This window comes from Amaranthus tricolor, chromosome 7, assembly GCF_026212465.1.
Source record: "Amaranthus tricolor cultivar Red isolate AtriRed21 chromosome 7, ASM2621246v1, whole genome shotgun sequence".
In the NCBI taxonomy this organism is placed as follows: Eukaryota; Viridiplantae; Streptophyta; class Magnoliopsida; order Caryophyllales; family Amaranthaceae; genus Amaranthus; species Amaranthus tricolor.
In genome coordinates, this window is record NC_080053.1 from 18,125,306 (window position 1) to 18,137,044 (window position 11,739).

Genomic DNA, 11,739 nt, shown 5'->3' on the forward strand with positions numbered 1-11,739 from the left:
TACAAAATGCTTAATACATAGGACTTTGAATTCAAACTACAAATTTTAAAGCAATTAAAAAGTACATTTTACTAAGAAATAATAAATAAAAATAACTCAATCATCGTATCCAGAGCTTCCATCACTTCCTATATCAGAACCTGTGGTAGTTGCCCCAACATTGACATCATCACCATCACCCAAATCACCTTCATCAAATGGTGTAGCTACTTCATCATCACTTAGCCATTGCACTTCAACATTCTCATCTTTGTGAAATAAAAACAATAAATATAAAACAAGGTATGATTTTAAAGTTAAGTATTAGCAAGCTAAAAATTAAGGAAAAAGCCATACCTTCCTTGTCATTGAATTCTCCATCATTGATTTCATCTCCTGCTTGTTCTACCGATCTAGTAAACCTTCGTGCAGCTCTATCTAGCGCATTCAACTACTGTCCATCAGATGGGAGAACAGGATCTTCAATTTCAGCTATCCATTCATCATCAGATGGTAAATTGTCTAAAACAATGGGTGATTGTATCATTGTTGCACATTTTTCGCCACATGAATCCCACCAATCGGCTATCGTCAATATAATTCACATAAGATAAGACATCACCGTATAATATTTGACAAAGATATGGAATAATTGAAACTTAAAAAGAAAATACCTAGTGTCTTTTTATTTCTAGTTAAGTTAGCCGTAGGCAATCCAAAAAGTCCTCTTGCATTCTTAAATGCATCCATTTGAAGATCAATGTTCATCCTCTCATCGGCATGGGGGACCATTCTTTGTAAACAATTATATAAGCCTATTATTATTTCCGCATTAGCTTAAAAATTAAGACTATATTGATATTGCGGATTCAAAAAGTATGCTGCAGCATGTAAGGGCCTATGCAACTGACCAATCCAACGCTCATCGACAATATGCAAATAGGCTTATAGCTACAATAAAACAATTTCGTAAGCAATTTGAATAGTAAGTAGAAACCAGAAAGTACAACAATAAAATGAAAATGTGGACTTACTTTTTCTCAACATCATTGAAATTTGCCTTGATTTGATTTTATGCTTGTGTCATCGCTTCATATATAAACCCCATCGCTGGATTCCCATCTGAATCATATACGAAGCACTTTTACAAGAGGCAGGGCTGTCTTCAAACATGTCACAACACTCTGCCAAAATCCCTAGTATCTAAAACAATTCTTTGAACCCTTCTTACTTCGACAGATGAAGCAAACTTATTGGATTTCCACTTATTAGATGCAAATAAAGACAATAAAGATCCTTTATGTTCATTCAAGCATTTCAATGTCAGATAGGATATAGTAAACCTTATGACAACTGGTCTAATGAGTTCCTTGCCTTTTCTAAACTCTTTCATCCATGTAAGAAATAAGGTTCTAGAGTAAATGTAAGTTGTTATCTTTCTTGACTTTGCAATAGTCAAGCTATGAAACTTAATCTTCTTATCCAAATACTCTAGCATTAAATCAATACAATGAGCAGCACATGGCGTCCAAAACAAGGTTGGTCATTTGTCCATTAACTTTTCACCGGCTGCTTCGTAGTTGGCAGCATTATCCGTTACAACTTGCACTACATTCTCTGGACCAACCTTTTTTACAACTGCATCTAACATATCAAATACTTTATCAGCTGTCTTTGAAATGTCTGATGTATCAACATAGGATAAGAAAATCGTTCCCTTAGGGCTATTCACAAGAAAATTGCAAATCGAACGCCTTTTTCTATCGCTTCAACCATCTGACATAATTGTACAACCAGTCTGTTTCCACTCCTCTTTAAACTCCTGAAGCATGGCCATGACATTGTTCACTTCTTTGGCTAAGAATGTGACTCTCATTTCGTGATAACTAGGAGGTTTAAGTCCAATTCCAAACTTTGCAATTTTTTCAATCATAATTGGGAATTCAGGATTATTGACCGCATTGAATGGAATAGCACTAGTGTAAAAAACCCTAGCAATTTGTTGACAAACTTCTTCTCTTTCTTCCCTTTTGAATTTTTGGTTAAGTGTTGTTTGAACACCATACTTACTTCTACTTACAAAATCATCCATACTTCCTCTCCCCCTTTGATTACCCCCTTTTGGATATTGATAAGCCTCTTCATCCTCACCAATATCATTTAATTTTTTTCTTTTTTCTACTAGATTGCTCTATATTTGCTTCCAATACTTCTCTAAATTTATGTTTGACATCATCAGGGACTTGCAAACAAGGTTCAACATTATTTCTAGTACAAGCAATATGGTGTTTGTGCCTAAATATTCCACCAGAACGCACAACACCACAACAATTACACTTTACTTTCTTGGTAAATTTATCAACCTCAGTACCATGTTCCTAACCTGGGTCTGTTCGATTACCTCTTGCATTTTTTCTCTTATTTTTACCAGAGTTAGAACCAGAAGAAGACATTACGATTTAAGATCTAGAAACTGCAAAATAATAAACAATTAAACATCATTCAAGAACTTCAAACTATCAAAATTCAGTCAGTTTTATATCTCAAATTGTCAATGACTGTTTAACTTTGAATATGCAAAATTACTAACAATGATAAAATAAAATTGCAAAATAACTAACATCATATTTAAATTGAAAAATAAAACAAGTAAACAAAAAAAAATTCAGAAAAAAACATACAGATAGAAAAAGGGTTCGACTTTAATCAAAGGCAAGCACCAAAATATCAAATAATGGAGAATAACGCAGCCCAGCAACTAATTAATGGAGACTAATGCAGCACTTCAACTAATTAAACAACATGAATTAAAGAAGTAACTAATTAATCCATTTAAAATGGGTAGAAAAATACCTGAAAATGTCCCTAAAATTTGTCTTTGACCATCAATTAATGGAGAACGACGCAGGTACACAGCCCAGCATCCTAGAAGCAGACGAAGAAGAAAGGCACCTTTGATTTAAGTCGAAGCAGCCCAACACAGCAGACGAAGAAGATGACGATGATCAAACTTTCAAACAGTCGAAAATAGGATTGGGGAAAGAAAGGGAAAAAAAATCTGAGTTAGGTTTTTAGATTCTCATCTGGATTGTGGGTATTATACTGGACCGGGCCCAAAAAAAAAGGAAAAATAAGCATTTTTAACTTATTTGTAGGATCGTTTGAATCGTCCCAGATTCGCAATTCTACCGAATTTGATCATATCTACCGATCCTATGCAGTTTCAATTCTATGAATGATCCATGATTCGGATCGTAGAATCGTACGATTCCACGATCCGAATCGCGATTTTAATAACATTGGTAGAGACACATGGTGTAGTGAGGATGTTAGAAAGACCTCGACACAAAAGGACCTTATGGATTCTCAATTTGCACAAAAGTTGTCCATTGAGTCTAATGATGCTTTGGTTGTTAAGGAACCAAGTAGGAACAAGAGAGGTATAACTTGCAATTATTGTAGGAAGAAAGGCCATCTTAAGAGAGATTTTTGAAAGTTAAAATCCAAACAATCCGATGTTGCAAGTCCAAAGGAACTAGCTCTGTCGAGGCTAGTTATGTTGAAGAAGATTTTGATGTTGGTGCTCTTGTTGTTACTATTGAGTACAAGGGTGGTGAGTCTTGGGTATTGGATTGGGGATGTTCTTGCCATATGACTTCTAACTCAAGTTTCTTCTCAAATTATCAAAAGGTTGATGGAAGAAAAGTCACTATGGGCAATAAGGCTAGTTGTCCGGTAGTTGGTATTGGTGATGTTAGGATCATCATGTTTGATGGTGTTGTGAGAAAATTGACCGAAGTTCTTCATGTTCCAAGCATGAATAGGCACTTAATTTCCCTTGGTACTTTGGATACATAAGGTTTTTTGTGCATTGGTGAAGGTGGAGTTTGAAAGGTTGGAAAGGGCCATAAGTTGTTCTTGAAAGGGTCCATTGATGATGATGGCTTGTATAAGTTACTTGGTTCAACCTTAGTTAGTTCGATTTGTGATGCCACTACTTCAACCAAGCATGATGTTAATGATACTTCTCTTGATGACAAGAATGTAATTCCAATATCTTCCAACAAGTTCATGGGTTGTATGGACTTGATTGGTGTTTAATCATACTCTTTTTGTAAGCCTTTAACGGACCTTTTGGTTGATGGTAATGAAGTAATGGGAATGAAATGTTGTAATGGCATTAGTAATGAAGGAATGGATATGAGAATTGGTAATGAAGATTCTTTTGTTTGGTGTGCATGACTAAAGAATGGTAATGGAAGATAATATTCCATTGATTGCATTTGGTTGTTAGTAATAAAAAATGGTAATGACTATTAGTTTCATTATTGTATATTTGTATCTAAAAGCATTATTGTATCTAAATTATTCTATCTAATGATTCTTTTTTTAATAATAATATTTTTTTGGATAATTACATACATTACCTTTTTTTCTTCATTATTTTTTTTCTTCAGCTCGAAACAACATTACCTTATTTTATTACCACAGTAATACTTCATTACCATTACAGCCTAATACCAGGTTGTTTGATGGTAATAAAAATGGCCCTTTTTGGTAATTTCATTACCTTATTTTATTACCATCCATTACCATTGAACGCATCCAAACAACCAAATTTTTTATTACTTAATTTTATTACCATTACCGCCCTCTAATACCATGTACCAAACGGGCCATAAAGGTCATTATAGTGCATGTACTTTTGTATATTGTTGTGCACATGTTTATTTTGTTTTGTTGAGTATGTTGCTAGCTAGAGATTTTTTGTGAGTTTTGTTGGATGATCTTTGAAGGTGATGTTTTTGACTTGGAGAACACAAGTCAAGGTGGAGATTGTTATGATTATGGGTGACTTATGTTTACCAAGTAATCAAAATATGACTAACGTAACTAATCAGTTTTAGTTAGTGTAAATTAGAAAAAGACCCATCACATGTTGGTGATTTGGTTTGTATGGGAATTAATAGTACATGGTACTATTGATAGAGTAAATCTTCACATGACTAAGGTAATTAATCATTTTTAGTCCAAGTGCAAGGTGTAAGATTTGTAGATCGTGAGCTTGCATAAAGAGGAAAGCCAAGGTTAGAAACCCGTTGTAGGTTGCTCGACTGATGGCTCGACTGAGTCTAGGTCGAACGAAGGTCAGTATGCTCATTTTCGAGTCTGCTGCTTGTTGTCCAGTTACTCTATGTTACTGCCCCCACTTTTATATTATTCCCTCTATAAATACACCTCTATTCAATTGTTCATAAGTGCACCAAAAGTCTCATCTAAGAGCTACTTACTTGCTTATGTAAATTACTCCCTAATTAGCTCCTCTCTTTCTACACTAATTATCCACTATAATTCCTTCAAGTTTGTATTTGTGAACCACATAATACTAATCCTAGGCTAGATGGTGGATGTAGCCCAAGATTGGTGAACCACCTTAAAATCTTTGTCTTGATTATTTATTTATTATTGTCATCATTGCTAACTTGCATATTTGATTCTTATACATTGACACAACACAAGCCTTCACTGAAACCTTAATTTGTGATCCTTGAGTGAGATTTCTGCCTCTCGTTTCAGGGTTTTCCTTCTCACTTTGTAAAGATTGTATACACTTGTATCTCATCAGCATCTTTCTCTCTGGTGGTTAATGGTAATCAGTTGATGCCTCAGCAGATTAAGTGGAGTCTAAGGCAAAGAGATTCCATTTCTCCAGTTTTGTTTGTTTTAAGGATGGAATACCTGAATCACCTGCTAAAATGTGCAAGCATAAATAGTAACTTTAATTATAACCCAAGATGAAAATCAACAAAATTAAATCATATGTGCTTTGCAAATGACTTGATGTTGTTTTGTAAAGGTGAGCTCCCCTCGATCCAAACTATTTGCCAATATCTTAATGGTAATTAGTCGATCCAAATCAGTTATGTAATCAATGAAGTTTATAAGGAGGTTATTGGGTCACTCTCTAAGGTGAAATGGAGTAGACTTGTATTTGGCGGTTTTAGATTAGCACAGATAAAAAGACTAGAAAGAACTGAGTAGTACTATGAAGTTTCATTTTTTAGGCTTTATATCCAAAGTCTGCTCATTTATGTCTTTGTTACAAGGAGCATGAATGATTTGTACTTCATTAAGGCTGCTTTTGTTTTGAGGCTCTTTGCCTTTGTCTTGTACTAGCTTTGTTTGGAATCAATGAACAGATACTCTTGTGACTTGTGAGATACCATCTTTAAAAAAGGCGACCTTAAAACAAAAAGTGTACATTTTTATTTTCTTTTTAATTTGTATCATTGGGTTATTTAGTTCATATATCTAATACACCTTTTGGAGAATTATTTTTTAATTTGTGATCAATGAAATCTTTCTTTTTTCCAAAAAAATGAACAGCATTTAATAGACATTTAAAACATTAAAATAATAGAATTATTTTTTAATATATTAAACTAAGCGGGCGGGCAGGAATGCCTGTGGGTATTTTTTTGGGTTGTTACCCACCCACTTATCTTGGCGGGCAATTTCCTTTTTTTTAAAAAGAACATTGACCAAGCCCGCCAATTAGCTTATCCATGAGCAGCTTCATTCTATATATAGTATTTGCCTCATATAGCCTGGTTGAACACTTAAGGCATCATCACCTTGAAATTCTAGGTATTAGTTGCTTCCAGACTAGGGCTTCAAAGCTTCTAACCGAAATATCTTTTACAATGCAAACTTTTAGGCTTTTCTTGACTAAATCCAATCCGAAAAAGTTATTTCCAACATAATTACAACAAAATAATATTTTAACTTTATTTTCCTAAACATAGAAATTTAATTAATTAATCGATTTTAGTAAAAAATAATCTCAAGAATTAATTCGGTTTGGGTTATCTAACCCTAGATCAAATTAATTTGACTTGGTAAAAAATTAAACAATAATGTAGGAAAATGTATTAATAGTAATCTGATATTCTAAACCTATTAATTTACGTCTTTTAGGAAAACTTACTCCCACATTTTTTAGGAATTATTCTAAACCTAATAATAATAATAATAATAATAATAATAATAATAATAACATGTGACTAAAAATTAACAACTAATCCATCTTATTAAATTAGTAAGAATGTGTAACACTATTAATAAACTATTCCAATCCAATTAATTTATTTAAGTTTAACCAAAAAAATAAATTTAAACTAAATTTCTTTAACCGAATATATAAAAATAATTTCATATTGATAACTCTAGAAAACCATATATAAAATTACTTTTATACTTAATATGATTTTGAACCAATTAATCAAATAAATATAATCACTTAATTTTTTAAATAAATTTAATATGTATTTTAAATTATCATCATACAAAGTAAGTAATTATTCACTATACCATGTGTATTTTGAGATATACGCTCAAAATAAAAATTATTTAAAAAAATATGCAAAAGGTAAATGGTAAAAAAACGAAGGAAATTTAAAAGTAACATAAAAAGAAAAATAGATAGCTCAAAAAAAAAAGCCCTTGAGACTTTTTCAACATAAAAATATTACAAAGTCAAAATAAAAATATTAATTATTAGGCAAATTCTATTGGAGGAGTATTTTAATTTTTTTAATAAAAATTATTGACGGTTTGTATATAAATGGAGATGGAGTAATAGATTTGTTTATTGTTGTGCGTAATATTTTTGAGAGGCTCACTCACAAGTTAAAGAATCCTAACTGACAACTCCGCTTCTCTCTCAAGAATCCAACTTTCATACTTCTATTTTCCATTCATAAATTTCAATCTTTTTACTTTTTCTCCTTCAATTTCCCTGCTTCATAATGTGGGAGATTATTTTCAATATGAATAATATCACAATTATCTTTCTGGGTTTATGATAAATTTTCGATCTTTTTAATTCTTCTCCTTCAATTTTTATAAATCCAACAAAAATTTCAATTTAATTCAATAAATTTTTGAAGAATGAGCGTAATATTGTGGGAAAAGCTGCAGAAAAAGGAGAAGAAAGAAGAATTAAAACAGGAAGATGATGTCTTGATTCCTCCTAGTAATTTTTCAATGGTGGAAGAAGGACTGTACAGATCTGGGTTTCCAGAACCTTCCAATTTTGGGTTCTTGGAAACCCTAAATCTCAAGTCTATCATGTAAGTTCTTTTCGTTCTGTTTTAAATTTTTCCAATTTATAAATTTCTGTATTATATGAATTTGGTTGTCATGAAAATTTTAATTTTTTTAAAATTTTTTTTGTAGTTATTTGTGCACTGAACAATACCCAGAACAGCATAAACAGTTTCTTGATTCTCATAATATTCAGCTGTTTCAATTTGGAATTGTGGGGACAAAGGTAAAATTCTTTCTTATTCTTTAGTTTATTGTTTTGTTTTTTAGTCATTTATAAAGATTACCAGTTTATTTATTTATTTTTTAATGACCTGTGAATGTCTAAACGATTCCTAATCATTATTATTCATATATAATTTGTTGTATGGATTCATAAATTAATCTAGTTTAAAGTTAATTTTTCCCTTTATTAGGGATTCATAAATTAATCTGATTTAGAGATAAGTTTTCCCTTTATTAGGAATTGGCAAAATTTAATTACTGAATTATAATCGTAAATACATGGAAATTTGTTTTTGTGTGATTGATATTGATGTATAAAAGCATTATGATTAGTGTTTTTTCATGGTAATTGTAAGATGATTTGTTGTGTTAGGGCTTAGGATGTTTAAATTGATTCATATTTATGTTTAACTGTTGATATTCTTTTTCATGAAGGAATTTCGAATCGGAATGATGCCTTAACTTAGTTATGCTAGACATTATGGAAACACAGATTGAAAGATTAAAGAGTGGCGAGCGATTGTTGATCATTTAGATAGCAAATTGTTTGATGGACGGTCTTTAGATAAAGTAGATGTGTTCCGCTGTAAAGTATGAAGTTTATGTGTGACGATCTTTCTTTTGTTCTTCATCTTTTCTTCCTTTTGGGGAGAAAAGTGTTTTCGCCTTTTTATCATTTACGTGTTTCTTAGGTTTTATGAAAAATTTCCTTATGACCTTTCGTCTTAGTATAAGGTCCATGGAAGAAAAATCTTGAAAGTTACATTTGGAAAGTGGATATGTGTAACAATATAAGGCTTACATGTTGATACCAACGGGATCATCTATTTTGTCATTTGGAAGGATTTTGTTGTAATTTGAGGTTTGGACATGTGGTGAGAAGAAATCTAATGGCTTTTTCTTTTGAAGGGTCACATGAGTGGACTAAAAGTCACTTTATCTTTTGATCAACAAGATTAGCTTGAGTCATGTGTGCTTTGAAGAATCAATTGGACCCAAAAGAACCAATGGTTAGAGTTGAAATTACAAGTATTCTAACAATTAAGCTTTGTCAAGAGCTAAAATCTAGATTAGCAGACTGCTCTGGTAATGATTTGTTTATTTGTTCTTTCTGTTAGAAGTGGAGAACGGATATTGAGGGTGTTATATGGATCCAAATGTTGAGTTTTTAAAAATCTGTAACTTAGAGATTCGATTTATAAATGTATATTATGATTGAGCTTGTTGTGATAAAGTTGTTGTGTTAGATTATGCGCATTATTGGGTGTTCTTTATTCATATCTTTCAAGAGTTTATTATAAGTTGAATGATTAAGCCACCTCATGTTGTGTATTAGCCGCGTAAAAGCTTGATATGAGTGGGCTAAACTGGAATAAACTTTGTTGTTTTCTTATGTTGTTGCTGTGGCTTCTGGCAGGAGACAATCCCTGAGGATGTCATCTCTAAGGCTCTTAGGATTTTGATAGGTAGTTCCGCGTGAACTATTTATGCTAACGCATGAGACAATGTTTTCTATTTTTTCTCATTAATCTTATTTAAGCTTTTTGTTACGTGCAGATGTGAGAAATTATCCGATTCTAATTCATTGCAAACGTGGAAAGGTAATGACTTAACTTCAACCATGTTCTTGATTGATATCCTTAGTTCATTTGCTCAATCCAAATAATAGGCCAACTTCGACTTGGGCTTTCGTCGAGGAATTATTAGCTTAACTAACGTAATGACTTAATTGCTGCATTGTTTTGAAAAGCCGAAAAAATATGAATCTACAATTACAGCGTTGAGTAGCTCATGTAAATCACCCTTGATGTTGCAGCATCGCACAGGTTGCCTCGTTGGCTGTCTTAGAAGACTACAGAACTGGTGTTTGCCCTCGGTCTTTGAGGAATACCAGCGTTTTGCAGGTGTCAAAGCAAGAGCAAATGACATGAAGTTCATGGAGAGGTATGATCTTTTGCACATAAGACGATCCCTTTACAGCCTCATCTACCAATATCATGGTTATGGTTCAACCAAAAGGCGTTTGCTCGACAGAGGAGAAGACAACCTGCCCAAACCCGGTATTAAATCAAGTTAGCCCAATGAGACCACCTGCTTGCCGAAACTTTCACCTTACTGCTTTTTTTCTTTTCTTTTATACTATAAATGGGAAGGTTTTGTTTTAGCTTAATTGAGGCAAAGAAACAGACGATTGCCATTATCATTTTGAAAAGAAAAATAATTGCTATATACATATTATTGAGTCAATAATATTTTCCATCAGTCATTTTTTTCAATTGTCGTGAGAACTCGATACATGATTTTATTTTTGCTTTTTTGTGCGAGTTTTACACCTTTAGCTTGGAAGGCCGTACTTAATATGCAAGGTACAAATATCGAATGATCTTATTCTTACTAGTAAGCATTCTTAGAAATTGACTTGAATTGATCATCAAATATCCAAGGATCGAATTTTTTCTCGGTTGGAATGTATTACTTTTCCGAGAGAAACCTGAGTTTGAATCTCGTTTCCCCTTCATAATTTAAAAAAAAAAAAAAATGTCAATCAGTCGATCAACATATTTAGTTGACTTCAAATATCAGTGGCCCTGCTGATCCCTATAATTGTCAAGGATTCCACAGCTGCCCTTTTTTGGGTTAAAGACGATTAGCATCTTTTACTTGACTTCACTTTTTTTTGGTACTTATGTTTTTGGAATCATTTATCTTCTAACCTATGAAGAATTGATTTCTGATTCTCTGGGTTCCTTTGAGTTTGACTTTAATTAAATAAGAGTTGGGAAATGTAATGTTAAACTTGTGCTTACTAATTTGGTTTACATCCCCTTCTGTGAGGTATGAGTTTTAATCCTTTAAGACCGTGCACCAACGAGAACTTTGTGTTTATTTACTTTTTTTTTTTAAATGACTAGATTTTGCATTGTAATTAAGGGGAAATTAATTGTTTTTTCACTAATTTTATTATTGAGGTCGTGTTACCGTGAGACAACTACAATTGAGTCAGTCTAAATTATTAAAAAAAACTGCTTCCAGTTGAAGTGTGAATTCGTAATTTTTAATATTTTTTACTAATATGCCACTTGTATAGGCCCGTTTCACAGTGACGGTCTTATACAAGACTTGTTAGTTAATTTTACCTATTAAATAGGTGTATTTAGAACTTCCATACAAACAAATGGTAATGATATTTATAAATTGCAAAAATTCTTAATCAATCATCGTGATTTGTAAATCACCATAAAAAAAATAAAAAAATAAAAAAATAATAATAATAATAATAATAATAATAAAAAAATAAAAAAAAACAATAAATTAAAATAACAAAATTCTCCCCCTATCAAATCCTATCACATAAAGGTGATTTATTAAACTCACAAATACCCGTTATTTACTAAGTCTTTCTCTTGTAAGTTGTATCTTTTGTTTTTT

The 11,739-nt window shown here is 32.1% G+C and overlaps 1 protein-coding gene and 1 long non-coding RNA gene across 2 annotated transcripts in view; one reads left to right on the forward strand and one right to left on the reverse strand.

Annotated features, from left to right (window-relative positions):
• The window catches only part of LOC130817884 (uncharacterized), a 3,138-nt gene extending 73 nt beyond the window's left edge, over positions 1-3,065 (reverse strand). The window contains exons 1-5 of the long non-coding RNA XR_009043884.1: positions 2,833-3,065; positions 1,014-2,452; positions 654-930; positions 337-564; positions 1-248 (exon numbers count right to left, since the gene is read on the reverse strand). The exon at positions 1-248 is cut by the window's left edge and continues 73 nt beyond it. This is a non-coding gene — a long non-coding RNA (uncharacterized LOC130817884). The remainder of the gene's footprint in view (positions 249-336; positions 565-653; positions 931-1,013; positions 2,453-2,832) is intronic.
• Positions 3,066-7,516: 4,451 nt separating this feature from the next.
• On the forward strand, positions 7,517-10,586 carry LOC130817885 (tyrosine-protein phosphatase DSP3-like). Its single transcript, XM_057683848.1, has 5 exons — positions 7,517-8,111; positions 8,218-8,311; positions 9,728-9,776; positions 9,868-9,911; positions 10,127-10,586. Exons 1-5 carry the CDS (start codon positions 7,930-7,932, stop codon positions 10,385-10,387), a joined length of 630 nt encoding a protein of 209 aa, XP_057539831.1. The 5' UTR covers positions 7,517-7,929; the 3' UTR covers positions 10,388-10,586.
• The last annotated feature ends 1,153 nt before the right edge of the window (positions 10,587-11,739 follow it).